Below are 27,400 nucleotides of genomic sequence, written 5' to 3' on the forward strand. Positions count from 1 at the left end.
CAATAGCAATAGGCCAAATTAGCTACAATATCAAGTCAGCTTAATTAGCAAGAGGAAAAAACAACAACAACAAAAACCCACAACATATTTTTCACTCATCCGGCCACTTCACAGAGCTCCAGCAGCAGGGATAGTCTGTGTCTGTCAACTCTGGAAACAAACAAACAAAAAGCTTTAGCAGCTGTTGAGCATTCAGATCTAATTTGTGGTCACGAGTATTGGAGAATTTTAATTTGTTGCCTGGCTAGCAGCTGAGAGGTAGACGTACATCAGTAAAAAACTATGGGTCTTCATTACTGTGTGAGGAGAAAAAAAAGAGAGCATTGTTTAATTGCAGAAGTCTGGCAAAACATCAAAGAGCACAGGAAAAAGATGTTAAAAAAAGAGAGATCTGAGTGACAGCCCAGGAAAGACAAAGCCTGCTGTTGTTCAGCCTCTTTCTGTCTCGCTGCTGGCAGGAATTACTAGCCTGCTGTGGCTTTCCTTAGCAGACAGAGGCCAGCCAAATTACATAAAACAAAACGCTTTTGAAATTTCCTTCTTAAATTGTTTTGATGACAAGTTCCCATTAAGAATTGTCGTGAATTCATCAGAAAGTAGATGCAGCTTCCTCTGCTATCCGGGAACTGACCATCGCTGGCAAGTTTTGCTCTGGCACCAAACCTTCCTGCAATAAAGCCACAGCGCTACAAAACAGCCCGAGTGCTCATGGTGGAGGAACACAGATCTTGCCTCTTTGTGAAGCACTGAAAAAGAAAAGAAAACATTTTGGTCACCAATCCTGCAACATGCGCACACCCTGAAGTAGCCTGCGGTTACCGGGCCTGTTGCGTTTATTGCACGGCATCGCTCCACAGTGTCTGAAGATAGGGTTTTGGAGTGTACTGGTGAACTGGGACAGTGCTTCAGGCAACTGGAACCAGCAGCAGAAATTTGGGAAGGCTGTTGTGAAACGGTATAGATGGGTTATTTTGTGTGGCTGCCCATGAGCAAAAATATTTAACTCTCATACTGATGTAAGCTTGTAAGAGAAGGCACAGAAAGAACCTGACAATAAAAAAAGGAAAAAAAAAAGAAATACACAAAGAGCCAGTAAAACTTCACAGTACTCCAAACGCTCCAGAAAAACAACCCCTTGAACGCCTCCTTCTGATTACCCAGGGGGTGAGGCTACCGATCACAGACCAGGGGAGGGGGAAGGCGGCTACAGGCGGCAGCACAACAAGATGGCCGAGGCGGTGCCGACCCCCCGGTAACGCCCAGCGCCGCCTCTCCCCCCGTACCCCCGCGCCAGGCCCCAGGCACGGCAGGGGGACACCCTAGGGGACGGCAGCCGGGGCTGAGCCCCGAGCACCCCCTGCCCCTCAGGAGGCGGCCATCGCCATCCCCTCAGCCCCTCATTTGCACACTGTTACCTTTGCGCCGGGGCCCGGCCAATCAGCGGGCGCCGCTCACCTGCTGGCGGCGGGGCGGGGGCGGGGCGGCCTCCCCGCGGCTCGGCTCGGCTCGGCTCTCCCGGACCCCACCGCACCGCGCCGGCAGCGGTACCGGCACCGGCGCCATGGTGTGCGGGGGCTTCGCCTGCTCCAAGAACTGCCTCTGCGCCCTCAACCTGCTCTACACGGTGCGGCGCGGGGCGGGGCGGGGGGCTTCGGGGGACGGCGTTTGGCGGCCAGGGCTGCCCCGCGGGGCTGGGGGAGAGCCCTGCGGTGTGTGTCTGGGGGGTGCCGCTGCCCCCCGGTTGGGATCCGCTGCCCCCCCCGAGAAGGGAGCGGGGGCACGGCAGGAGGGGGGCGGCGTGCGTTAGGGTGGGTGACTGCCCCCGGGCAGGCACCTGCTGTTATTTCGGTGAGTCTGGGGGGCGGTGTTCAACGGCCAGCAGTAACGTTGGTGGTTGGGGTGTGGGTGTTTTGGTTTTTGTTTTTTTTTTTTTTTTTTTTCTTTTTTCTCCTCCTTTTCCATGCTCGCACGAGGCAGCGCGGGGAGCAGGGCTGCGTGTAATGGCTGCCCCCGGCTGCGTGTGCCCAGGGAGCGAGCGGCTCTGATGGGGTTCAGCCGCCAAACCCTGCCCATCGCCAGCGGCTCGTCAGGTGTGGCTCTAAGCCCCACGGAGGGGTGTGAGTGGGTGTAGGGGTGCTTCTGGGAACACCAGGTGGCCCTAGGAAGTCGCACGGGGTCCCTGCGGCACTGTGCCTTGCCCACGTTGGCCCCAGCTAACAGAGCAGGCAGGCATCGGCTGCTTTGGCATCTGCAGTCTCAGGTAACCTTCGTGTAGTAGACCACGGTGAAGGTAACTTGGAGTGCTCCACCCTGATTCCTCTTTAAGTAAACTAAGATGTCAAGCAAGATTTTGTTTTTTTAATTGTTACTTCTTGTACGACAGAAAGGTGAGAAAAATGTGGGTCTTTCTAACGTAATATATGTACGCAAATCTCCATCTGTGTGCGTTTTTCCTGAAATCTCATTGCGCATTCTGACAGGCAGATAGTAACCAGATCTGTGGGGTCCGGTAGGACTTCTGAGCATATTTAGCCTTAAAGGGGTGGGTTGATATCTCAGACCTCTGTGGTACCGTTTGTAACACCTGTGCAATGTACCTGTGCCCTGAATCTTCCTCTGATGTCTCTGAGTAGAATTTACTTTGTGGGTGTCACTTGGTATTCATCTGTGTCACCTGTGCAGAGCATATGCTTTTGCTGAGAGGAAGGAATGACTTTACAGTAACTGGGATATCCACCTGTTACTGCTTGTGTTGCCGATTAATGATTGGTAAGAGAGGAGATGGCCTGCTCTCAGTTCTCCAAACTGGAAAAGCACATGGAAGACCAACAGAGAATGAGCTTCACCTTTTTAAGCAACAGTAATTCACAGCAAGGATTGGTGAGAGGAGTAGTGGGGAGAGATAACAAGCTCTGTTAGGTAACACTTCTTGAACATTCAGCTACATCGATGTGTCTGTATCACGTGCTTGGGGAGTTACAGTTTGTATTAAGCTTTTTTTTTTTTTTAAGCACTTCTAGAATATCTTGAATTTCAAAACAACAAAGTAGGATATTGGGGCTTGCTGTCTTGTTTTACTCTTATTTTCTTGTATACCAAGAAAAATACATATCCTGTCAGTAATAAATCAGTTACTGGCTTAAGGTAAGAAACCAGAAACTGACTAACCTAATTGCTTGCTTACCATTCTTTTCAGGTGATATTTGCTGATGCGTTTTGGTTTTTCTCTGGACTGAGTTAATGTCCTTAGGCACAGATTCTATTTTTTTTTTTTTTTTCTGTGAGTAATTCTGGCATCTGAGTCTTGCTGACTTCAGTATGGTTCCTTGCAGGTATAGGAAGAGTAGAGAAAAATAGTTGAAACTGTTGGCTTAGTATGTATAAAATGAAGTGCATTGCTAGAATAAGGTTTTACATGGAAGAACTGTCTACCTACAATAATTTTTAGAGTTCTAGCTTTGGATATCTGACCAATTTTGTTTTAGTCAATCATATTTATGTTTTTCTGTGAGTGTCAGACCAATATAAACTGTTTAAAAGGGCTGTCCGTGGAGTTCAGCTAGATTCAAGGATGCATTGTAACTACAGGTTTCTAATCTCTCAGGTATGAGAGTACCCTAGTTGCTTGCCTTACTGGTATTTGCTCATTTTAATCAGACAAGGATTTCCTTAGGTAGACAGTGTTCCTTTCAAGGAAGTCTTGAGTAATTCTGTTGAAGGGTGAACAGTTGGTATCTTATTTCAGATCAGATTCCTCAGAAAGGAAAGGGAAATTCCCAAGTCCTGGCTAGTGATGAAAGATTGAAGTGGTGGCTGGGATGCAACATTAAATGTATTTAAATTAAAGAAAAAAAAACAAAACAGTTCATTTGGATGGTATTTGCTGTTTTTATCACCTGAGCAGCTTAGTTATTCCTGCAGCACCAAACATTAACTGTTTGTTTTCAGTATGTAAATATCTTGCCTTTGTTTTCAAGAGCAGGCTTTCAGTTTTTCTTACACCTAGAGTGGCTGTTTGATTTTAAGGTAAAACATTATCATTAAAAGTAAGTATTTTCTTTAGTACCACAGGGCTCATGCCATAAGAGCATCCATGTTTCCTTGTAACACTAGAAAGCACCTTATCAAAATCATCTACTTCTTATAGTACTTTGCTCTCTGAACTTGTTTCTAGACTGCCTGTTCAGTGCCCTCCCTGTTCTTTGCATCGCTATTGAAAGTATTGTACTTGAAAGTTTGTGTTTTTTTTTTCTTTACCTATTGCTGTCTGTTCTCTGGGTGCAATAATTACTGTAAGTAATTACTACTTTTGTGCTGTCTGCCACCTTTGCAAAATTGCCTTCCCTGTGTTATGTAAATATATGCAAAGATGAGGACAGAAAATCCCAGATTTGGGCAGCAACTGTTTGGCATGGTGGGGCTTGTAATAGTGCTCATGGAAGTTGCACATTTCCCAGTGCAGAGGGGAGAGCACCTTGCATCCCCCAGGAAGTGTGCAGGCTCCATCTCTTCTCACTCTGCATAGAGAGAGCTGGTGTCAGAGGCAGGGTAAACATTTGGATTTTCCTAGGGAAAGGGAATGCAGCTGTCGCTGGTGCTTTCTGGTAATTTCCTGCCTGCTGCAGTGGTTATGCAGACCCAGGTACTAGCAGGCAGTAATCAGAGAAACCCAATTCCTGTCCTACACATCAATTTCTTTCACAGTGGTAGAGGAACCTGTGATCTCTGAGCTCAGGTCCCTTTTGGTTCGACTAAGTTTTTCTGCCCTGAGAAGCAAGCAGCAAATAGCTTGCTGCTTGCTGTGTCTGATGCTCTCCAGTCTGTGTACAAGCGTGCAGGTCAAGTTTGCTGCAGCACCTGCCTGTGCATCGGGCTGCTCTAACTCACTGTCCTAACTGGGTGCTCAGCAGATGGGGCAGGCTGCCTTGGAGTGGCTCCTTGTTTCCCAAGGACAGTGTGAAGGCAGCAGTACGAGCTGTGCTGTTTTTGTGTGCAAGTTCAACAGTGGTACAGAAGCTCCCGACTATGTGGCAAGGAAGGTCAATGTTGGTCATGTTAATTTAGTCTGTTTGTTTTCATTGGCTTTTCTGGAAGGCTTCTGTGCTCACACTTGAGAATACCAAAGATTATCTACACTGAAATATATTTTAAAACTTGTCAGTCCTTGGGCATGTGCTCAGATGTGCTGTGTGTCAGTTTGTAGCCAAAATGCTGGGTCTGTAGATCAGATATGAGTGTTTAAGTGTTTTTTTTATTATTTATTTAGAAACAGCTTGTGCAGAATGTGTAGTTTGAGTTGGAAGGCCAGACCACCATGCTAAATAAAAGAACTGGAGAATGATAGGGTGCAGAAGGAGGAGGCTGTATGGAGTATGGTATATTTTGTTTTCTGATGTGTTCAACCATTCTGACAGTACAGGTGGACGCTTTAAAACCAGCATCATTTAGAGATGCACTTTGAATGCCCTGAAGTAGTCTTGGAGCTCAAATCATTATTTTCTACTGATGTTTTCAGGTTGAGGGTGAAATATGTGTGGAAGAAGGATCTGTGAAGGATCACTGGGCTTCCTGAAAACATCTTCCATTTATAAAAAAAAAAAAAAAAAAGTGGGGGGGGAGGGAGGGAAAGGGGCAAGCAAAAGTAAGCATTTTAGAAGACAGCTGTTCCCATTACACAGCAGAAAGCTTGCATTTCCCAAAACCATGGAGTACAAAACAGGGGTTAAATCTCACTGCTGGTTCAACCTTACAGAAGCTTGTTACATGGTCAGCAACAATTTATTCCTAATTACTGGCCAACAACACAAAGAACTCTGAACTGGGCCATCAAACCCAAGGAGCTGGCTTCTGTGATAAGAGACAGGAATGCTGCCTTTCACATAAATTGCTCACTCCACATCATGCCTTTCAAGGCTGTTCAGTAACCAGACCACTGATAGCTCCTCATGTAAATGGAATAAGTATCATAATTGTGAAAGGTTCTACTTTCTGTTGGAAATCCTCTGGAAGTGCTCAAAGCTTTACTGCGTAACCTTAACTTTGCTTTCAGTAAAGCTGAAGAAATACTGAGAGGCAAAGCTGTTTATGGGTTGGATAACCTGCAGGCATGATAAAAATCAATTTCACTCTAGTCGTGGCTTGCTAAAGGTGCACCAGCACATACTGCCTTTTATATTAACACGTTGTTTTTAGATGAAGTGTGGGGAACCAGAAGAATTGTCTTGTAGATTCTCTGTGGATGTGAAGAAATGATTGACTGAGTCGAAGGGGAGAGTGGTAGAAATCTTTGACATCAAAATGCCACTACACAATATAATACACAATATACCACTTCAGGTTTAGATTTTAAAGCCCCCTTAAAAGAAGTGTTATGATTATGAATTGTGTAGAGGGAGAGAGGGGTCAGGGAGGATGCGTTTCATCATGTGTGCAATCTCTCTGATTTCAGTTCCTCTTCCTTATCCAGTCTGACAGCTCTTCTGTAAATATTTCCTTTGCTGATAGTGGTGTGAAGGCTTTATAGTCTCTTAATGCAGGAATGGCGAGGCCATATTTCTTAAAATTTAACTTCTGAAATGTAGTTTTTATTAACTCTGTTTTGGTCTGAGGCTACAAAGAAGCTCTGAGAACGCTAAATTCTGTGTCTGACTTGCTTCCTAGCAGTTGAAGCTAGTTGAAATGCTGAAAAGTTGCTAGTCAGTGAAAATAGCATATTTGCTTATGGCATGCCATTGAGGGAAGGAGGAACTGGTCTGGGCATTTGAATTGTTTGTCAGTAGTGGTGTCTACTGAAATCATTTCTCTGTGTCTTGGTTTCTTTTTGTAACATAAAAGTTAAGCTTGTGTACAAATACATGGGGTAAGTGTGAATGGAAATGTATTTATCTGGTGCAGTGGTGGTGCAAAAGAGCAACCTTGAGCACAGGAAAACTTGGATTTAAAGACTAGTGAATTAAGAATTTGTTTTCCATTTTGATTTTAGATGAGTTAAAGGAGTAATTTATGCAGTATTAAGGGGAAAGAAAACCAGACAGGTACTATAAAGGCTAATGCTTTATTCATGTTAACAATAAGTTAACTGGAGGATGGGACAAGCAAACTTGTGATGACTTCAGCTTTCTTTGTCACAAAGAAATTCTACTTTGTCTATAAATTGCTCTTTTGAAGCATCTCTGAAATCCAAGTCTCTGTGTGTAATGGACAAGCATTTATATGTGTATTTTTAGACACGTATAATGAAAGATGCTTCAAGTGGAGTCTGATTCATTCCACTGATCTTGAACATAGAGTCCCTAAAATATTTCCTACAGAGATGCTGATATGGGAGTAATATTTTCTCTAATGGCAAGATGCTTGATTTTCTTACTTTTTTTCAGACTCTGTAGAAAAAGTACTTGACCTCATAGTGAAATCTACTGTTCATCTCTTGGGACTTATGCTGCCTGTAGGTTTGTTCCAGGAAGACATTTAATTTCAAATCCATGAGTTTATATATCAGGTTATTGTGTATGTGTTTTTAGAAAAGGTTGCTGGAGTTTGTATAGGTGAAGGTAGTAAACAAGGGTGTATTGGGTTTACGTGGCAAGGGCTTGGCAGCAGGGGGACTGCAGGGGTGGCCTCTGTGAGCAGAGCCCAGCAGCTGCCCCATGTCAGGTCAGGGCCAGCTCCAGCCGGATCCAAAGGGACCTGCTGCTGGCCAGAGCTGAGCCAGGGAGCAGCACTGGGTGGGCCTCTGGGAGAGCAGAGTTAAGGAAGGGGGGGAAAATAACTGCTGTGCAACAGCAGCTGAGAGAGTGAGGAGTGAGAAGCAGCCCTGCAGCCCCCAAGGTCAGTGCAGCAGGAGGGCAGAAGGTGCTCCAGGAATGCAGGAGCAGTTCCCCTGCAGCCTGTGGAGAGGCCCCTGGTGGAGCAGGCTGTCCCCCTGCAGCCCATGGGTCCCACATGGAGCAGATCTCCACCCTGCAGCCTGTGGAGGAGCCCCCAGTGGAGCAGGTGATGTGGCCTGGAGGAGGCTGTGGCCCATGGAGAGCCCCCACAGGAGCAGGCCCTGGGCCAGAGCTGCAGCCCGTGGAGAGGAGCCCACGCTGGAGTAGGAGGTCTGGGGGGAGCTGCCACCTGTGGGGGACCCGTGCTGGAGCAGTTTGCTCCTGGGGGATGGACCCTGTGGTACAGAGCCATGTGGGAGCAGATCTTGAAGAGCTGTTGCCTGTGAGCAGCCCCCGCAGGATCAGTTTGGGAAAGGTGGCATCCTGTGGGAGGGACCCCACGGGGAGCAGGGGCTGAGTGACCGTGAAGGAGTCGTGGAGATGAAGCATCAGGGACTGACCGCAGCCCCCATTCCATTGGGGGAAGGACATAGGAGACGGTAGATGGAGGAGAAGGTATTTTTAGGTTTCTTACTGCTCTAGCTTGGTAGCAATAGGCAATAAATTACATTAATCTCCCCATGCTGAGTCTGTCTTGCCCATGATGGTAATTATTGAGTGATCTCTCTGTCCTTACCACATTGTATTTTCTCCCCATTTCCCTTTGGGGAAGGGGATTGAGAGAGTAGTTGTGGTGGAGCTCAGCTGCCTGGCAGGGTAAAGCCACCACAGAGAGTCTTAAATTTGGAATACTGGCTGTTGTTTCCCCATATTCACATACTTCCTGGGGCTCTGTCTTGCTTTTCTGGTTTGTGGATAGTATGTGCTTGTAGTATCTTTCTGTGAGAACTTGCTCTAGTTTGAGGCTGTAATAAATTCTTTTGCTCTTAAGTGAATGGGACCTTTTAAATCACTGCGTAAGTACTTCTGAAGAACCATTTGTAGCTCTTTTATTGAGAACTGCTTGTAAGAAGGTGTTTTGCTGTTGCATGGCTTAGGAGATTGTAGTATTTAATGAGCCAGGTGGTTCAGCAGAGTCCTTAGTCAGTGTTAAGCCTGTCCCCCATCCTTCACATAAAACTTGGATTTTTGGTGTGGGGAATGGTAAAATTTCCATGGTAGATCTGCTGGCAGTGGTGTTTGGAGGGGACTTCAGGGCCCGCTTGTCTGGGCTTCTGCTCTGAGCAGGATTATGAGCAACACTAGGTTGCCAGCTGTGGCTTTGTCTACTTCAGTCTTGAACACCTCAGAGAACAGATTTCATCATCTTTTTGAGTGCAGCACCAAACCACCTTGCAGGTGTTTTCTTTTTTTTGATGTCCAGAACCTTCCAAGCTGTTGCTTGTGGCTGTCACCCTTGTTTTGCTGCCTGTCAGTACTGAGAAGTGTTTGCCTCCATTGTTTTCATAACGCTCCTTCATTTTCAGCTACTATTAGATTATGACTGACTAAGCAAACCTAGCTTCATCACCTGATTCTCAAACATCATCCTCAAAGCTCCAGGCCATTCAGAGACCCTTTCCAGCTTCTCATATTTCTTTTTGACTTGGGAGGTTTAAAATAGGACACAGTACTTCAGCTTGCAGCTTCTCCAGCATTGAGTTTCCTTTGATCGTCCTCCTCTTGGCTTTCCCTTCACAGTGAGAACAGACTTTGGCTCGTATTCCACTTGGCAACCTGTGTGATCCCCAGGTCTATCTCGGAAGGCTGTTGTTTAGCCAGTCTGTTCCCAGGCTGCAATGACGTAACCCAGGTGCACAATTTTGCACTTTAGGAGTGAGCCAATAAAAACCTCACAAAGTTCATCAAGGTCTGAGCTGAACCTCTAGTATTTGGAGAGTCAGTCCCTCTTTCTTGTTTAGTATCATCCATGGATGTTTGAAGGATTTGTTCTATTCCATCACCTAGGCTGTTGTTGAAGATGCTGAGTGATGTTGGCCCCTGTATCAACCCCCTTACCAGCTACCAGCAGGATGTGGAGCCATCCATTACTACCGTTCAAGCTCAACCATCCAGCCAGGTTTCATTCAATCTAACAGTCCATTTTTCCAACCCAAGTTTTCTCAGCTTATTAATGAACTGTGGGAAAACAGATCTGTCCTATTCACTAGAAACTGGGCTGTGATTTGCTATGTTTTTGGTAGTAAATATTTGAAGCACCCGTAAGTAAGGCTAGCTGTACATAATGTAAAATTTATGTAGAGAAAATAGGTTCACTTCTGCTTCAGTCTTTCAAAGATGACGTTATTTTCTTGGGGGGGGAGGGTTGCTGCTGTGAAACGTTCAGTCAGTAAAATTAAACATGACGTTTGGAAGGTCTGTACAATCCTTTTGTCTTTATTTAGCAGAAATAGATGAGTTTTTAAATAAATAAAGTTGGTACCTCTAGAATGTACATACTGTTCATTTAAAAGTAGTTAGGGGCACTGATTTTTTTTGAACCATGATTAATTTCAAAGTCACAGTAGGTTCACTTTTAGAAATATTAAATCTAAGTTCTTTGTTTCAAAACACCTGAATATACAGTGTTGAGTAGCAGCTAAACAGTTGTTTAACCTAAGAATCTTGCTTTGTTTTTACCGAACTGTAAAAAACTTCCCAAAACAGCTTAAGTTATTTTTCCTGTTTGTAGTAGTATGTGTTTACTTTAGTGTTTCACATTATGACTCTATAAAACTGCATATGTCTCTGCCTTTATTGCTTAACGGAATGAACAATAACAGGGAAAAATGCCTTTATTCTTTGGAGGGAGGGGACAAAAGAGTTGAAAAGCTTAGTTTACTAGACAGGGAGTTTGTTTCTTGGAGACCTACATCTGAGCAATTGGTTACGTCTACAGTCTGGATCTGTAGCTGCTGAATCACATGTCTGACGCTTCCTGACAGCCACCTGTCGACCTGGTAATAAGAACCCAGAGGGGATGATTCCCAGTGTCGAAGCACAACTGAAAACGAAGGAATAAAAAAAATTTCATCTTTCAACATGCAGAAGAGGCACAAGCTTAATCCTAAATCCATTTTGAGAATGGTTTGTAAGCCTTCAGTTTGCGTTCAGTTTTGAAATACACGGTCAATTTTCCACACTTTCAAGTGGCTGAAATTGGAGGAGTCTGGAGTGGCTTTGATCCCAATCTGGCTGATACTGGATGAAGCATTCTCACATCACTTGCCAACCGGAACCCAGTAATATAGACCTGTGATCATAAGGAATTTCCAGATGCTTTGAAGAATTAGGCAGTGGTCAGCTTCATAAATGAAGAGAAAACGTATCTCTTTCTTTTTTTTTTTTTGGTCAAAGTTGGCCACCAGACTATTGCACATTTGAGGTTGAACAACAGGTTTAAGAGTCTAGAAGAGTATTTTTTTCCTTTTTTTTTTTTTTGTTTTTTACTTTCTAGCTGAGGCAATTAACAGCAGCAAGAAGTAAGGGGTACTCTGCAGCTCACATACCACACATCTAAGAATGTTTTAAGCATAGATTTTGTTTAGATCTCCTGTTTTTTGATTTTGATCCTTTTAAGAATAAGGTGATTTCATATATCTGTTTTAGAATTTTTAAGAAATAACTGAGCAAAAGATATGGACGTTTCTGACGCTAATGTAGTAAAATAAATCTTTCCTGTGGTACAAAGCAATGAAATAAAGTGAATGGGCATAGATCAGATCAGGAGGATCTTGCACTTAACTCTCTGATAGCGAGGCTAATTTTTAACCAGCAGTTTTAGGAAGTTTATAGCCTTATGCAGCATATGTTCAGAAGATCTGTCTGTGGCAGAGCCAAGGCGCTTTTGTTGTTGTTTTCTTATTTTTCTCTTCCCTGTAATTTAGATTCTTGACATCTTGGCCCGGTGTTTTGATTTTCACTAAACATGATGATTAAGATTTTTCATTTAAGAGAAACAAATATGTGAATTAATCCTGAAACTCTACTGGTATTGAACAATTTCTAACACTGTTATACTGCTCTTCTGTCTCTTCATGTCGTGAATGGAAGGTGTAGGGATGGCAAATACCCTCCTTTTCTTCTTGCAGACTGATTAAATTTCTCCTGCGGATTAGTGGCTTTCCATAAGAACTTTTTTGAGATGTGTTTCTGTCTGAATGCAAGCTGGGGACAACTCCCACTGTGTTTTGATCTTGCTGAGCATCAAACTTGTGATCAAGAAATCTCACAAGCTTTCTTGATGTTGTTTTAGATTTTCTTCTCTCAAAAGCAGCATTATATCAACCAGTCTTCTAAAAGATACTTTAGTTGAAAAAATATGCTCTCATAGGATCATGTTTAGCATTAAAACCAAGAAAAATGCCCTGCTTTAGGGTAAATATACTGAAACGATGGTTAAACTGGAAATTTACTCTTGTTTTTTTTTTTTTTTTAAATCCCTCTGGTAAGTAGTAAAATGTCATGATAGTCTTGTTCATCAGTTTTTGTTCAAACAAGTGTAAGTGCTGCTCTATATTTGTTGTTGAATAAAGCCATGCAGTTGGACTAGACCGAGTGCTTACAACTTTTTATAATAATACAGCTTCTGGGTATTTTTGGTGAGGTCAGGCTTTGGGAAAGTTGAAATTTGCATGTCAAATTGATGTTATTTAATGGAGAATGTAATAGGCGATATGTTATGCATAGGTCTAGCTGTTTCAAATGAGTGTTAGGCATCTTGTGTCAAGGACATCTGCGTTGCTTTGTCTGCTGCTTCCCTCCTGTTGTAACTCATTGCAGATTTCTCTGCAGCTTTTCATGTTGGAATTTATTTTTTTTTCCTATGTGTTTGGCCTGGAAACAGGAAAGGCTGGAGCTTCCTGCCCACATAAACAATAAATTCTAACTAACTAACTGGGACAGATTCTGCTTGCTTTCCCTGAATACCATCTTTAAAAGGAAGGAAACAGCATAGGAGTGCTTTGGGTATTGAAGTAGGATTGACCTCATAGGAGAGCTAATTTCCTGATGAAATACATGGCTGAGACAGGACCCCTTAATTGTTGCACTATATGCAGTCCTTGAGATACAGATCTAAAAGGTATTTTTGTGTGACCTTTTTAACTGCTGTGTTATATCATGTACTACACAGAATCTTCTGTAATGAATTAATACAAGTATTTCTGATTACGGTAAGTTTTGGCAAAGTACGTTTTTTTATATGTTCAGAGCTGTGGAGCTTTACTCCATAAATATGCAGAGTTGCAGAAAACATCTGGAAGTTTCATTCTACCATTCTGTACTTTAAAGATGATGATTTTTATCTTATTTTGTCAATTCTGTTATAATCCACACAAATTCACTGTTTCTAGTCAGTTACAGATAGCCTACAAGTCAAGCCATGTTGCATGAGCTACCACAGTTCCTCTGTAACAGTGTTGAGGAGTATCTGTGCCTTAAAACATCTGGTAAAGTCATTTTCAGGATGAAGTGGAAAATTAGTTCGTTTAGCATTGTGCTGCTTCTCTTTGAACTGGAAAGAATTGTACATTTCTGGTAACAACCTTAACGTAAGGAATGTAGCTGTGTGTTGATTGAGCCTCTTTTAACATGCAGACTAACTCTGTTTTCTCTTCCCTCCAGCTGGTAAGCTTGCTGCTGATTGGAATTGCAGCATGGGGAATCGGTTTTGGCCTCATCTCTAGTTTCAGAGTTGTCGGAGTGGCAATTGCAGTAGGCATCTTCCTCTTCCTCATTGCCCTTGTTGGATTGATTGGTGCGGTGAAACATCATCAAGTATTGCTGTTCTTTGTATCCTTCTGATGTGTTAGCACATGAATCACAACTTGGTTCAAGGCATGTCAACAACCTGATCTGTGGGCTGACACCTTGTGGAAGGTGCTTCAAAAACAGAACAAAGCTGTGAATTTCTGGCTTGGTCAGATGCAGTTTAAATTAAACATCATTCCCAGTTTACTTTATTCTAATTTCCTTGTTCTGCCCTTATTTTCACTTTGAAGACAGAACTATTCTATCCTTCTCTATTTAAAAATTAAAATATTTCAGCTTTTTGAGAAGATAGAGAAGTGTGCCACTGTGTTACATGTTACAAACCCTTCTCACTGTGTACTCAACCCTCTAGCAAGCTGGAGTGTGTGAACTACTAACGTTTAACAGTGGAGGAAGACAATACTTCCAGACAGTAAACTGGCTGTAGCTGGCAGAGGAAGGCGTTGTTACCCATACATGCTGCCAATAAGCACTTTATTTCATACCTAGTCTTTAATTGTGAACCCAGATTTGAAATAAGCACAGGCCTTTTCAGTGTGCTGTGCTGTCCCTTTATGGGTAAGCAGTCTGTGGTGCTGCCTTGCATAACAAAATTGATCTGTTTGGATGAGAGAAGAGATTAATCAGATAAAATTCTTATATTTCTGGTTCTGGTCTGTGAATAAATAGTGATGTCTGCATCATACACAATTTAATTACATGAGGTAAGGTTTTTGCTTTGGAACATGGCAGCCAAATTGTGAATCCAAAACGTGAACAAATAAAACATGATATTTTTGGTTTTATACTGTTTTCAGATACATCAGTGCAAAATTGTATTCCAAAAGCAGCTCTCAGTTTTTGTAATCTATCTTAAAGTTACCTTTTTAATTAATTACAGTGTGATGTCATTGAACAAAGCAAAAAACGTGTAATATATGGAGAAGTATTTTATTTATCATTGTAAGTGAAGTACCTTGAAATGGCAACCTTAGTCTGTAAAGCTAAAGAAACCAACTACAGAGTTTTTTTCTCTCTCAACTTTCATTATTTCTTTGCTCATATTGTCTTCCTAAACAAGAAATACCAAAACCCAAAAAATACAAGCTGTGAATACTAATAGCCAAAATGAGATAACATATGGTGATTGAGTTCTGGGGATGTTATTTGTTATCTCTTACACATCTAGTTTAGAATTTTTCTGTAGTTCTTTTGTTTCAAAAGACCTGTCCTTATCTGATGAAATAAGGCATGTCATTAGTCATTTGTGTTCTATAAACAAAATTAATTTGAGAGTATCTTTAACTACTACTTTCAGTACATGATCATCCTTTTGCTAGTTTTTATTGTCCAGTTTTCTGTCTCCTGTGCCTGTTTGGCACTAAACAAGGAACAGCAGGTAAGAAATGTTTCATGACTTCTCAGTTAATCTATAGTATAATATTATTTTTTATTTCATGTGTTTATATGTATGTGTGGGTGCATATTTATCTATACATATATATGTAGTCTTCCAAGTGTGTAGTGCATATTTTAAGAAAATCTGGGTTTAAAAATGCCCTGTGGATGTCTTTTTTTATTTTTTAATTATTTTGATTTTAAGGTTCCCACCTAGGTTTATGTTCACAGTTGTAGCAGCGTGGTATATCATGTGTTCAGCAGTTCCAGATAAGCTGATAAAATCTACAGTAGTAATCATGATGTAAAGGTGATAAATCCACTGAATTGTTTTTGTGTAACTGAAAAGGTTATGACTACATTAGGTACAGCAGTGACTGACCCATAAGTGGAAAAGTAAGACAAGCGTCTGTGGCATGGAGAATAATTCTTACTGTGTAAGAAGGAGGCAAGGGTATAGTGATGAAATGACCAGCTTCTACATGTACACACAATTTGTTTAAAACCTGAGCAATCATGTTTAGGTTAGTCGTGTGTTCTATTACTCGTGCTCTTGTTCAGTTTAGGAAAAGGATTGGAGGAAAACAACTTGACCATGAACGTGCTGCTGCTAGGTGCTGCAATCTCATTTGCAACCCAGACTGTTTGAACATTGAATTCATTCTTTAATGTTATTCTGTTACACTTTGGGATCTGAAGGTTTTAGTTGTTAAGGGCTATATAATTGGTGGAGCAAAGCTAGGTAAGAAATGTTATTTCTGTTATTTGGATGTGCCTGCTCAATGAGAAGCTATCACATAAGGTTTCTGTTTGAGCTGTGTTTGGGAAGTCAACCGTTGTTCCTATTATGAAGGAAGCAAAAAGAGAATCACCTACGTTGCCTCGTGTTGGTTTCCACTGATATATAAAACAGATTAATTAATATGTATTTGCTTGTGTCTTGTAGAGTCAACTTCTAGAGGTGGGATGGAATAACACTAACAGTGCAAGAACAGATATTGAGAGAAATCTCAATTGTTGTGGATTCAGAGTCTTTGATCCAAATGAAACCTGCTCCTCTGTAAGTTTTTTTTTTTTGAAGTGTAAGAAGACCTCAACCTTCTATTGTTGTATTTGTTCAATAATGTATAATTGCTTTCATTGTTGAAGAAAGTAAAGGTTTTTAACAAATCTGTAAGTTAGTCATAATGATAATACTAAGGTCCTTATGTAACTTACTGGGAACCTTACAGAGCACTCTTTAAAGGTTCTATTTGTGTACTTGCTTTTTTGGAGTCTTATAGTTCCTAAAGCTTTGTCTGTGGCTCGTAGTCTTCTATAAAGCTAACTGGGTACTTTCAATCAGTGAAGCTTCATCAGAAAATGGAATGCAATTCTCCGTTTGTATCTGTTACAGGATTGCTTTAGAAGTCACCAGTGTCAACCATGTGCACCGATAATAGAAGAATATTCTGGAATGGTGCTCAGATTTGTTGGAGGCATAGGACTCTTCTTCAGTTTCACAGAGGTAAGTAGGTTAGAAAACAGTGCTCCCCCCCCCCCCCCCATAATTGTGACACAAAACAAAGCCTTAAGTTTTAGGGGTTTTATTACAGGAACTCCCCACGTTGTCAAACCTAATAAGGTCAAAGCTTTTCACTTTATCAGCTTGTTTAAGTCTGCCAAAAGTAGGGCTTGTCTTTATTCAACACTGGGAGTATTTATGACGTTCTGTTATTTAGACTACAAACTTAGTATGTAACGCATTAAAATGTGGTGCTATAAAGCCTAAATTTTGCAAAAAGTTAGCTGTTCAGGTTTACTGTTATCTAAAAGTAATAAAGATATGCTGTTACTTTTAGCTTATTTCCATGTTCTCCCTGCTCCCTCTGTCCTTCCGTGCTCCTTTGTTTATTTTGGAGGTTTTCTTTATGTCTCCAGTAGTGCAGAGACTGTACCATAATAAATGAACTGTATTTTATGCATTATGGTGTGCTTTTTTTTTTTTTAAAGTCTTTGGCTCTATGCTTTAGTATCCAGATGGTTCATATACTTGCTTTATCAATCAGTGAATAAAAATCGTTGGAGCAGATCTTTCATAATTTCACAGTACGGCATGTTAAAATACTGCTCCTGCTGTGTAGTGCAGTTTTCAGACTGTTTGTAGATATTGCAGCAGCAAGGGATATAGCAACTTAAGTACAATTACTCTGACTTCTGCCCTCAATTTCTGTATTCAAAATGTGAAGTTGCTGTAGGGGGTGTGTGTGTGTCTTTTTATGCTGAATTTGAAAATGTAGTGGAATATAACCCTATTCTTAAGTGGTAGCTGATGAAGTGAAACAATTTAGAGGATATTATTTATCATTATCCTAAAAACAGGCTTATGAATATTTATCTCTGGGGGGGGGGAAGGATAGCTCTAGATACTGTGATACTAAATATCCTCTGATAAATATTTTGCTTAGCACTGTGGATACAGTTCTGGCCTTATTTTCTTCTCTCTATTGCTAGATAAGAATACCTTCTGAGAAGGTGCATTCTTTTTTAAATTAAGGTAGTTGGTGTGGGGTTGTGCAATTTCAGCAAAAGTATAATATCCTACGCTCATATACTATAAATTCGTTATTGGGGTTTTATGTTTAAAACAAACTTACTAAAACTGATGGAAGTTGAGGGTGGAAACCCTTTCCCTCTGCTTAATAATATCTGCGTTTTTTTTTCCTTTCAGATTCTGGGAGTCTGGCTGACCTATAGATACAGGAACCAAAAGGATCCCCGTGCAAACCCTAGTGCTTTTCTTTGATAAGTTTATAAAAGACTGAATCTTCTCTCTGCACCCTCTACTTCAAAATATTAGATCTCCATAGTTTGATACTTCCCAGTAATAAGGATTCTCCATGTACCCAAAAGCAAATTTTTTCCATAAGAAGTTTGTGGTTTTCATCTTTAAATTCCCACTGTTTTTCTTAAATATCTCTATTTTGAAGTAGATCAGAGTATTCAGTAGCTGGGCAGAGTCAGAGTAATTCTGTTATGACTTCAGTAGTTGACATGGTGAACTCTGTTCAGTGAGTTTTGTAGCACTACTGGTTTCTCTGCTGTCCAAAAAAAAACCCAAAAAAAGTATTTTCTGCTGTATTCATTGATTACAAAAACTCCTGTAATTTCTCATTAAAATGATAAAAATTACATGGTGGGTGTTTGAAGCTGTATGATTTTGATTAAGATTTACAATGAGTTCTAGTCACCTTCTTTTTGTCTTAGTAATGGTCTCCCACTCTCCTGTTCTTATTTTTTAAAAAGGTAAAGGTGTTATAATCTGTAGTGCGTGTAAGTGTGTATTAACTGACTACTGTACTCTTCACCCCTTCCGTACCCTGTTTGGTTTGTTTTCTTGGGGGCAGATCTAGAGTTGTTTTGACAATTAAAAAGAAGTACTTTTATGGATATCTTCACTATGAGAACAATGAATGAAGAAAACCATTGATGTAATCTGGAGCTAATTAACCTGAGCCTTTTTTCTTTGACAACTGAATGAAATTTGGTATTTGCACAACATAAGCATTGATAGTGGTCTGTCATCTTGTTTACGTAGGAAACCTGACTTGGTGTTTGGAAAGCTGTATAAATATTTTTACAGATAGTATAAAACTATTGTTGTACTCACTTAGCAGTATATATTCTTCTGTCATCCAACTTCAAGTCTTGATTTGATAAGAGATTGAATAGTTGGCAGGAGGAAAAAAGGAGAAAAAATGAGGGGGGAAAAAAGATTAAAGTTAGAATGGCACATCATTCATGTGCTGAGTGTTGTCTAAGCTAAAGGAGAGCATGGTCTCTGGTCCAATCTCCAACACAAGTGATCCATGAGCTGGAAGATGTAAGCAGCCGGAGGTGTGCGTGTTCCATTTGTTTCTAATCACAATGAATTGCAGACCTATACTTTTTCTTAATTAAACTTCTGCTTCTAGCATGGTGTAGGAAGTTTCTGTAGCCTGAAAGACAGCTCTGCAGGGAGAAAAAGGGAAGCGTATTAAGGTCATCTGCCTTGCACACAGTAGCTGAGTGTGGTGGAAGGGCTGTCACTGAGTGCAAATGAAAGAAGGTTCTCATAGGGGTCGCCCTTTGCTAGGCAGATGCCTTCTCGCTTTTGCAAAGAAGGCACAAACGAGTTGAAATACCTGCTTATCAGAATGCTTTCAGACTTCATGTGACCAGTGCTTCTCAAGAAGGAATTGTCTCGAGGTTTCAAAGGAAAATGCTGAACCTGAACATGGAGAGGGCTATGAGGAGTTTAGGTCAGCTTGTCTTCAGATGATTCTTCAACATCTGCTAGTAGCGCCATCTCCTGGTGTTGGATCTGTGAATTCCTGCTTCATATGTCTGGAAGTATTGCTTTCTGCTTCAAGCACGTGCTGAACCCATGTACTGAGGGGAATGGGACCTTAAAAGCCTTCAGACTGTTACTGAAGTATAATGTAAATATGCACAGTCTTTTTTTTATTTTCCTCCAAATGCTGTCCTGTTAAAGGGTACTTACCCTGCCGTTCTCAATAAGTGTCAAGAGGACAGTGATGATCTCAAAGCTGTCCTTAGCAACAGCTAATTTTCCTAGTCTAGATGGGCTTTGTAGTCTGTGCATTAATGTCATAAACCAGAGGAAGAGAATTAAGGAGGAGGTTTCTGAATGTTAAAATAATACTATATCATTGCTTCGACCTTGAAATTTTTCTTCATTGTATTTAGAGCTTGGTTTGGGGTGGTTCTAGCTTCATGATTATAGTAGGTGATATAGAGTGTGTACATGTGTGTTACGGAAGAAATACTGAAAATGTTACTACTTCAGAAACTGTCATGCCTCAGAACACTTAGTGTGAATTTAAGTGTTCAAAAGACAGATCAGTGGAGCATAAGGTTTGATTAAAGTTTTTCTATTGTATTAATAATACTTTGTCTAAGACTGTTTTTTTGTTTGTTTGCTTTTAAAATCAACTACGAACCTTGAAATTCACATCAAAGATATGGGTTCAGTTTCAGAATCTGATTCTTAAGAGGGGGCAGTAAAACACATTTAAAAAAAATACCACATATACCATCCGACCTGTAAAATATACCTTAAAATCTGTAGCTGACAAGAGAATAGGAACATACTGGTGTTACGAGTTTGTATTGTTATTTTAATTGTAATTATTTAAAGATTTTTTGAGGCGTAATGGAATTGCAGAAACCCCATTCATCCAGTGCACTTCAAGTTACTGTACATATACATTTCAGAAATGATTTCCCCAGATTTTCAGATAAAACTATAAGAATTTTTAAGTTACTTGAGTTGGTGCCTCTGTAAATAATTGGTGTTTAGAGGAGGGAATGAAAAGAGCAGAATTAAGTAGACCATTTCTGTATTCTTGAAAAATAGGCTAAGGTGAAAAGTAAATCACAAAAGTATAGCATTGAGTGAAAAAAAATGAGTTTCAAATTAAAAAGTGATCTTTTTTTTTTTTTTTTTGGGGGGGGGTACTCACAGGCTTAACTAAGAGTACCACTAGACTTGCAAAATATGCCATACTGTAGGTGCACTGTGTAGTCAAGCAGATAAAGATGATTCTGATAACCAGTTCCTGCCTTCATCAGTGCTGTCCCTCTGCTCAGCAGTGTAAAAACTTTTTTTAAAAAAATTATTTTATTGTGTGTGGCAGATAGCTGCTTCTAGAGAAAGTTTCTGCCTGAACTGCCACATTTTCCCCACATTCTTCAGCTTGGGATGAAAAGGAAAGACCTTTCTGTAGCAAAAAATTTCCTCACCACAACTAAAGGATGCTGCAATAGAAAGGAACATCTTACTGAACTGCTGAAAGGATGCTGAACCACAGAAGGGCTTGGGTGGAATGGGACTTTAAGGATTACCTAGTTCCTCCCCCGTGGGCAGGGATGCCACCCTCTAGACCAGGTTGCTCAGGTCCTTGTCCAGACTGGCCTTGAACACCTCCAGGCACGGGGCATCCACAGCTTCTCTGGGCAGCCTGTGTGAGTGCCTCATCATGCTCTCAGAGAACAATTTCCTCCTAACCTAAATCTCCCCTCTTTTAGTTTAAGGCCGTTTCTCTTACCCTATCGTTATCTGCCCAGGTAAAAAGTTGCTCTCCTTTTTTATAAGCCGCTTTTAAGTATTGAAAGGCTGCAATGAGGTGTCCCCCAAGCCTGAACATCCCCAACTCTCTCTTCCTGTATTCACAGGAGAGGTGCTCCAGCCCTCTGAGCATCTTTGGGCCTCACAAAGGCAGAGCAGAGGGGCATAATCACCTCCCTCACCCTGCTGGCCACCCCTCTGTTGATGCAGCTCAGGAAGCTGTTGGTCTTCTGGGCTGCAAGCACACACTGCTGGCTATTGTTGAGCTTTTCGTCCACCAGAACCCCCAAGTCCTTCTCTGCAGGTGTTCAGCTCCAGCGTGTCTTTTAGTTCTAACTTCTGTTGTCCATTTTGGGTAATCGTAAGCCACAAAATCAGGAAACCGGCCATATACTCACTACAATATAATTTCTATTAATGATCTCAAGGCCTTACTGTAAACAAAGGTCTTCTAAAGCAAGCAGTATTTAACTTTTTAATTTTTAAAAAAGATCTTCATGTAGTTATGGTGATCTCAGATCACTTTAGAATGCAGCCAACTTTGAAAACAAAAAATATGCACAACAAAACTATATGTAAACCACCACATTTTCTAATCTTTTTTTTTTTTTTTTTTTTTTTTGTATTTGAAATTGTTTTCCTTCTTAAAGGCTCAAGCATTCTGCACATTACCATGTAATTAACTGCAAACATAGAAAAGTTTTGTAAAAGGTTTGCACTTCTTGTTATCTAGCTGTAAAGAAAGGACTGATGAGAGCAAGGCAGGGGTTGGTGTTACAGGAAAGTAAATGGAGATAAAGTACACTGAGGAATAGAGCTTTGCTAGCTGCTGAAATGAGATAAAAAGCTGTTTTCTTTCCAAAGTGCTTAGATAAGAAAGTGCGAGGGGTGGTCTCAAGTAACACTGAGTTTACTCTAATATTAAGAGATAATAATAGGGTAAAATAAAAACAAAACAGAGCAATGTTTGTATGTAAACACTTGAAATGGATTTATTAAAAAAAAAATCATTTGTACAGTTGAATCATACAGTATTCTGTATGCCTTAAATTAAAAGACTCCAGCCTTTAAAAATGATGCCCAGTACAAAAGTGCTAACATAAAACTAGTGTTTGTGTATAAACCAGCACTATACATCACTAAACATCACCCTAAATAGTCTCTTCACCAGTGTCAATGAGTGGAGAAGAGATGGAAGATCAGACTTTCTGGTCTTTAGGGGCTTCCTTCTTCCCCTTACAGCTCAGTCTTCAGCAGCTTCAGTGCTTTCTGCATGTTTGAGTACACTAGAAATGAAATTCATATGTTATTTTTTTGTTGCAACTTTTTCACAAGAAAGTGTTTTCAGTGTTTGTACAGCAAAGCATACATGGGCAGGTTAACAAGCAGAGGTAAGCCATGCGATACCCTTCCCAAACCTGCCCATAGCTTATGCTGGGGAACTGTCCCTCAGCCAGCACTGACAGCAAGTGTGCCATGTCTGGCTTTACTCCTTGCCAAGTGAAAAATGTGGCTGCTTTGAGAACACACTACTTACACAATGAAATATCCGAGGGCTCATATGCATAGAGACGGTTTGAGTATCTTCCAGTAATATCAGCTCTCACAGTCAGGGAAGGATCTGGAAAAAAAGGAGGAAAGTTGCAGAGCGCAGGATTAACCCTTGAGCAGAAAAAGGAAGCAAGCCTTTCTGCATTTCTGTTTGCTTCCTAAGTGTTTCTGCAAGACAAATCTGCTCCCACTAACAGGTCGTTGTTCTGCGGTTAACTGCAGTTCTAGTGTCAAGATGTGTTTGCAGGTTTGTTGGGGAGGTGATCGGTTTGATTCTGTTCATTGCTGATCAGCCTAAGACCCTGTGTTGCTGCATAGCACGTAAATTAGCTCGGCCAGCTGAGGGTGCTTTCAGGCTACAAATATTAAGAAAGAAATAATGAAGGCAGTTGTTTTGGTCTAATGAAAATGGTCATCATGACCTAGATTTGTGCAGATATGCTAATGACATATGTATATGTCAGGTTGTGTACCTCTTCTGGGAGAGGGAATACCTGTTTGCATGCATGGCCACTGATAAATCACCAAAATACAAGTCCTTGTGAGGGATTGGTGCAAAGTGCTGCAGTACAGAGCTATGGACTGGGCCTTGAAAACCAGCTCCTGAAGCAGCCAACATCACTGCTCTTCCTGTGATGTCTGAGATTGTGTCTGAGATGAAATCACAGAGGGAGGAATTCCACACCTATGGCACTGCTAATGGCACAGCTGGGGCTGCTTTGCATTTTAGTCCACTTTAGAGAGTTGCAGCTTCAGGGGTTAAGCATGGTGTGCTCCCTGATCTTCAGAGCCAGGCCAGAGGCAAGCTTTTCCTTTTCCATCTCTGCTCTTATCATTGTACCCTGTGTGCACCTAGCCCTGAAACATGCTCTTGCTCAGCTTTTTCTTTTTTTGGGGGGGGATTTTTCTTTTCTTACGTGCACCAAAACCAACATGAAATTCTGTGTTTCTCATGGAATAAAATCCTGCTAATAAGCCTGAGGGTTTGAGATTCACGGCAGGGGCTTTGATCTGAGGTGTACTCACCGATGAACAAAATCCGAGGGACGTACTGGCCGTCAGGTGCCAGGTTCTTGTCTGTGGTTTCATACTTAAAGAAAACAGATGGGGTTTTCAGTCAAGATTGCAAGAGGGCATGTTACGTGATTCTGTCCTTTATACTCAGTGCTATCAAATACAAACTAAGCAATGCATTTCACACTTTCAGTAAATCTACTGCCTGGGTTACAACATTTAACCAGCTAGAGCTCTATATTGCTCATATCGTTTAATGATATTATTATATAAAACTTTAAATTCCTTTGTATTTTGTCAGTTTGATACTTTAAGATGAAATATCTTTATTACTAAATCTATTACACTCCAGCACCGGCTGTTTTTCCTAGCCAATCATGGCTATAAAACTGCCTAGTTAGCTATAAAACTGCCTAGTTATAGCTAGAGAAGCCAAAATTGGAAATAAAACTTTGTTGCTTTCACTTGAAGTGTTACTAGGAAACTTACCACGAGGTTCAGGAGAATGAATTTTTCAGCCAGTTTCTGTATTTCTTTATGTTCAGCAAAGACCTTTTTGAGTGCTAGAGTGAAAGCAATGAGAAATGATGGTTAATAAAAAATGCTTGTGAAATAGTCCTAGAAAAAAAAATAAATCAGAATAATCAAAATGAGAATTTCTAGTTTACAATTACAGCAAATAAAGACTTAAAGTTCATTTCACTGAAAGGTGATGAACTCAGCTTTATTCTGTGGAAATGAATGAGTGTAATGGTACAAAATGTCCCTTTTTCCTTCAGATAGTGCATCTCTCTCACAACTGTCTGCTCAAGTTTGAATTTGAGCATTTTGCCCTTTAAAACCCCTTTTCTCCTCTTGCAGCTTCTAACTCCAGTTCTCAGGGCATGGCCAATGCAGTGTGGAGATATATATAGGACCTCAACCTGGAATATCTGAAAGAATTTTAACCCTTGTACACAGCTGTTGAGGGATGCATGCCTCTTGCCATGTGGGTCAGCTCTCGCCTGTGTATTTTCAGTGACATGCCCAATGCTCCCTGGTGCGTGTGCAGGCTGGCATTTGGCTACTGCTTCCCCAGCAAGCAGATTTTCATTTTTATTTTTTAAACTGCATCTATCTGAAACTGAAACCCAGATATTTTATTTTCTTTTATTTCTGTGCAAAAGAATTACCTTGACTGTGTGGGCAGTCATCCAGGTGGTGGATAATCATCAGTGGTTTATTGCTGGGAAAGAAAATTCCTCGTTAGGGCTGGTGGGGTGCAGGGGAGGCGCTGGGGGACACCTCAGCACAGAGGGGCATGGAGGGGCTCGGTACCTGTGCTTGGAACGGAAGAGGGCTTCCTCATACGTCTGTGTCCAGATGAGCTGATCTCCCCAGCCTGTGAGGGAAAGACAGGAGGCATGTTACAGGCTGAGCTCATATCTGATCCCAGCCCTCCTGTGCCCAAGAGGGTTTTGGACAGACAAAGCTGGAGGGTTTTAAGTCAGGAAAAAGGAGGGGGTAGAAAATACTAGAAAATATGTTCGCAGAATGGGTTGCAAGAAAATTAATTTCACATAAAATTATAGGAATCAAAATTTTAGATTGTTTAAAGAAATAATTCATTCATTAATTTCTGTTTACCTCTGGAGAGTGTCTGAGGCAGTTTGGGCTTAGTGTTAGTTTCCTTCGTATCCTTCTTGCCCACATCCTTGGCCAGAACACAGGAGATGGCAACAAGCAGCAGGAACATGGACATATAATTCTTCTCCATGGCTGTTCCTGGGACAGAGGAGAGAAACTACATTTTGTCATGCCTCCCAGGCTGCTGCTCTGAGGCATGCAGCAGATAAGCAGGTCAGGTGTGCAGCAGGGTGAGCCAGGGCCCAGCCTGGCTGCTCCAGGAAGGGGCCTGGGTTTGGGGGAATGTGCAGGAGAGGTGAAGTTTGCTTAGCAAGTTGTTATGAAGGACTTGGCAGTTTTCTGCTGCTGTGTTTGTGGTATTGAGCTGTGGTTCTCTTAAGATGAACACTTATGGGTCAGTTTCCCTCTGTTCTTTTTGCATGTGTTGAATTTGCTCAGTAAAACAACAGAGTTTTGGCCATTTCAAAAGTACTTTTAAGTACTCATAAATTCATGGTTATCTCTGGATCTACCAGTCTTACAGTAAACGAGCAGGTTAGCAGCCTGGGGGCTGAAAAATTCACCTGTCTAGGCTCTTCCTCTGTTTTGCAATAGGAGTGACTCAAAGGAGATGTAAAATTTTGAGCTAGGTATAATACTGATACATTAACATAGATGCAGCTTAATGCTGTTGTTGAAACTTCATATCCTGTCTTCTCTCTTAAAAGTACCATCTAATCCTGAAAAACAGTCAAATCTATAATAAAAAGAGTGGGGAAGAGATGCCTGGTGGAACAGTAAGAACTGAAGTGCAGTGTGCTGGTTTAAGCAATGCAAAGCAGAGTGCTTTTTCTGACCCTGACCCTGGGGCATGGAGATGGAGACAAGACAAGTCCAATAGGAAACTCCTCAGCATTTCAGCTGGGATGCTTTGTAAGGGGAGAAACACTTTAACAACATGACACTATTAAATTTCATTAAATTTAAATTCTCATTAAGTTTCCTCCTGGAAAATGGAATACCAATATACTGGGTAAAGTAGGAAAACCTAAGATTTTCCAAAAACCATATGGAAAATTCAAAACATTAATGCAAAAACTACCACAGGCTGAGAGTTTTTAAAATTCAGACAATGAAAATGAAAATTCTGGGAAAATAGAAGCATTTTTACAGGTAGGAGCTGCAGGGAGAGGCAGTAGATGAATTTGCATCAGTGATATAGTGCTCTTAGCTACTGGGATGTCCAACAGACCTCAAGCATCCACACAGTTACTGTTTTAAGGACATCAAATATGATTTCACAAGAGACTGCATGTCCTAAGAAAAGTCTCCTTGGCAAGGAAGAAAATTAAATGAAGTTAGATTAAATGCAGTGGATTTTCAGGGCTGCCTTGAATTGCTTTGATTAGAACTGTATAGCGGAAGTAATGCTCATTTTAAAAAAAATAAAAAAAAGAGAAAGAAAGAAAAAAAGAAAGTAATGGACAACCAGGAAGTCAAAGACCAGGAAAAGTTTACTCTATTGCTAGTGCAGAAAGGCAAGCTAGAGAAACATTAAACCTGCTCTTTCAAAACTTCTCCTCAGTGTACACACTTGTGCTAGGTCTTCAACGCACAAAAAAACCTTCCTTCTCCTGCTTCTTTTAACTTGCAAAGATGGCATTTCTCTACATCTATTTCTTGTTAGCAAGCTGTACCAAACCATGCCTACATTGCTGCAGTCTTTTCTCTCCTCTGACTAGCTGCCACAGCTCCGGGCAGCCTGGGTGCTCCCGCAGGCAGCTCCCAGTGCCGCATGTGTTGGCTTACCTTGTTTGCTCTGCCCACTGGGGTGCGAAGGTGTTCCCAGTCCCACTGTGAACACCAGGGCTCCTTCTGCCTATTTATGCACCTTCGCACACCCCAACCCCACCCACAAGCTGTGAATTTGAATACTACTTCTAAAGAGCTAAACTTTCCAGTTTTTCCCCCTACCAAAATGTTCTGGGTTAATTTTGCAATTAGTTAACATCTCGGTTTCCTGCCAAGCACCAGGTATAAAGCTCAGAGACATTTCCAGAGATTTTTGAACATTTAGGAAAGGTGATTTTAAAATGTTGGCAAAGGTCCAAGTCCAGGTAAGCTTAAGTCAAGACTTCTGATTTGCCTGAAGAGTGATTTGTCTTTT

At 41.2% G+C, this 27,400-nt stretch overlaps 2 protein-coding genes across 3 annotated transcripts; one reads left to right on the top strand and one right to left on the bottom strand.

Annotated features, from left to right (window-relative positions):
- Nucleotides 1–1,291: 1,291 nt before the first annotated feature.
- Nucleotides 1,292–19,882, top strand: TSPAN13 (tetraspanin 13). Its single transcript, XM_068674104.1, has 6 exons — nucleotides 1,292–1,624; nucleotides 13,431–13,598; nucleotides 14,875–14,955; nucleotides 15,901–16,014; nucleotides 16,351–16,461; nucleotides 17,665–19,882. The coding sequence occupies exons 1-6, from the start codon at nucleotides 1,562–1,564 to the stop codon at nucleotides 17,737–17,739; spliced, it is 612 nt and encodes a 203-aa protein (XP_068530205.1). The 5' UTR covers nucleotides 1,292–1,561; the 3' UTR covers nucleotides 17,740–19,882.
- Nucleotides 19,883–22,062: 2,180 nt separating this feature from the next.
- AGR2 (anterior gradient 2, protein disulphide isomerase family member) lies at nucleotides 22,063–27,180 on the bottom strand. 2 transcript variants are annotated; one of them, XM_068674105.1, is made up of 8 exons: nucleotides 27,043–27,180; nucleotides 25,255–25,392; nucleotides 24,946–25,009; nucleotides 24,801–24,853; nucleotides 24,118–24,191; nucleotides 23,641–23,704; nucleotides 22,601–22,684; nucleotides 22,063–22,349 (listed from the first exon to the last, which is right to left on the bottom strand). In XM_068674105.1, the coding sequence occupies exons 2-8, from the start codon at nucleotides 25,382–25,384 to the stop codon at nucleotides 22,300–22,302; spliced, it is 519 nt and encodes a 172-aa protein (XP_068530206.1). In that variant the 5' UTR covers nucleotides 25,385–25,392; nucleotides 27,043–27,180; the 3' UTR covers nucleotides 22,063–22,299. The 2 variants fall into 2 exon arrangements, with proteins under 2 accessions (XP_068530206.1, XP_068530207.1); XM_068674106.1 differs by having other exon boundaries at nucleotides 25,255–25,411; nucleotides 27,043–27,146.
- Between the last annotated feature and the right edge of the window lie 220 nt (nucleotides 27,181–27,400).

Source organism: Anas acuta, chromosome 2 (genome assembly GCF_963932015.1).
Source record: "Anas acuta chromosome 2, bAnaAcu1.1, whole genome shotgun sequence".
Classification (NCBI taxonomy): Eukaryota; Metazoa; Chordata; class Aves; order Anseriformes; family Anatidae; genus Anas; species Anas acuta.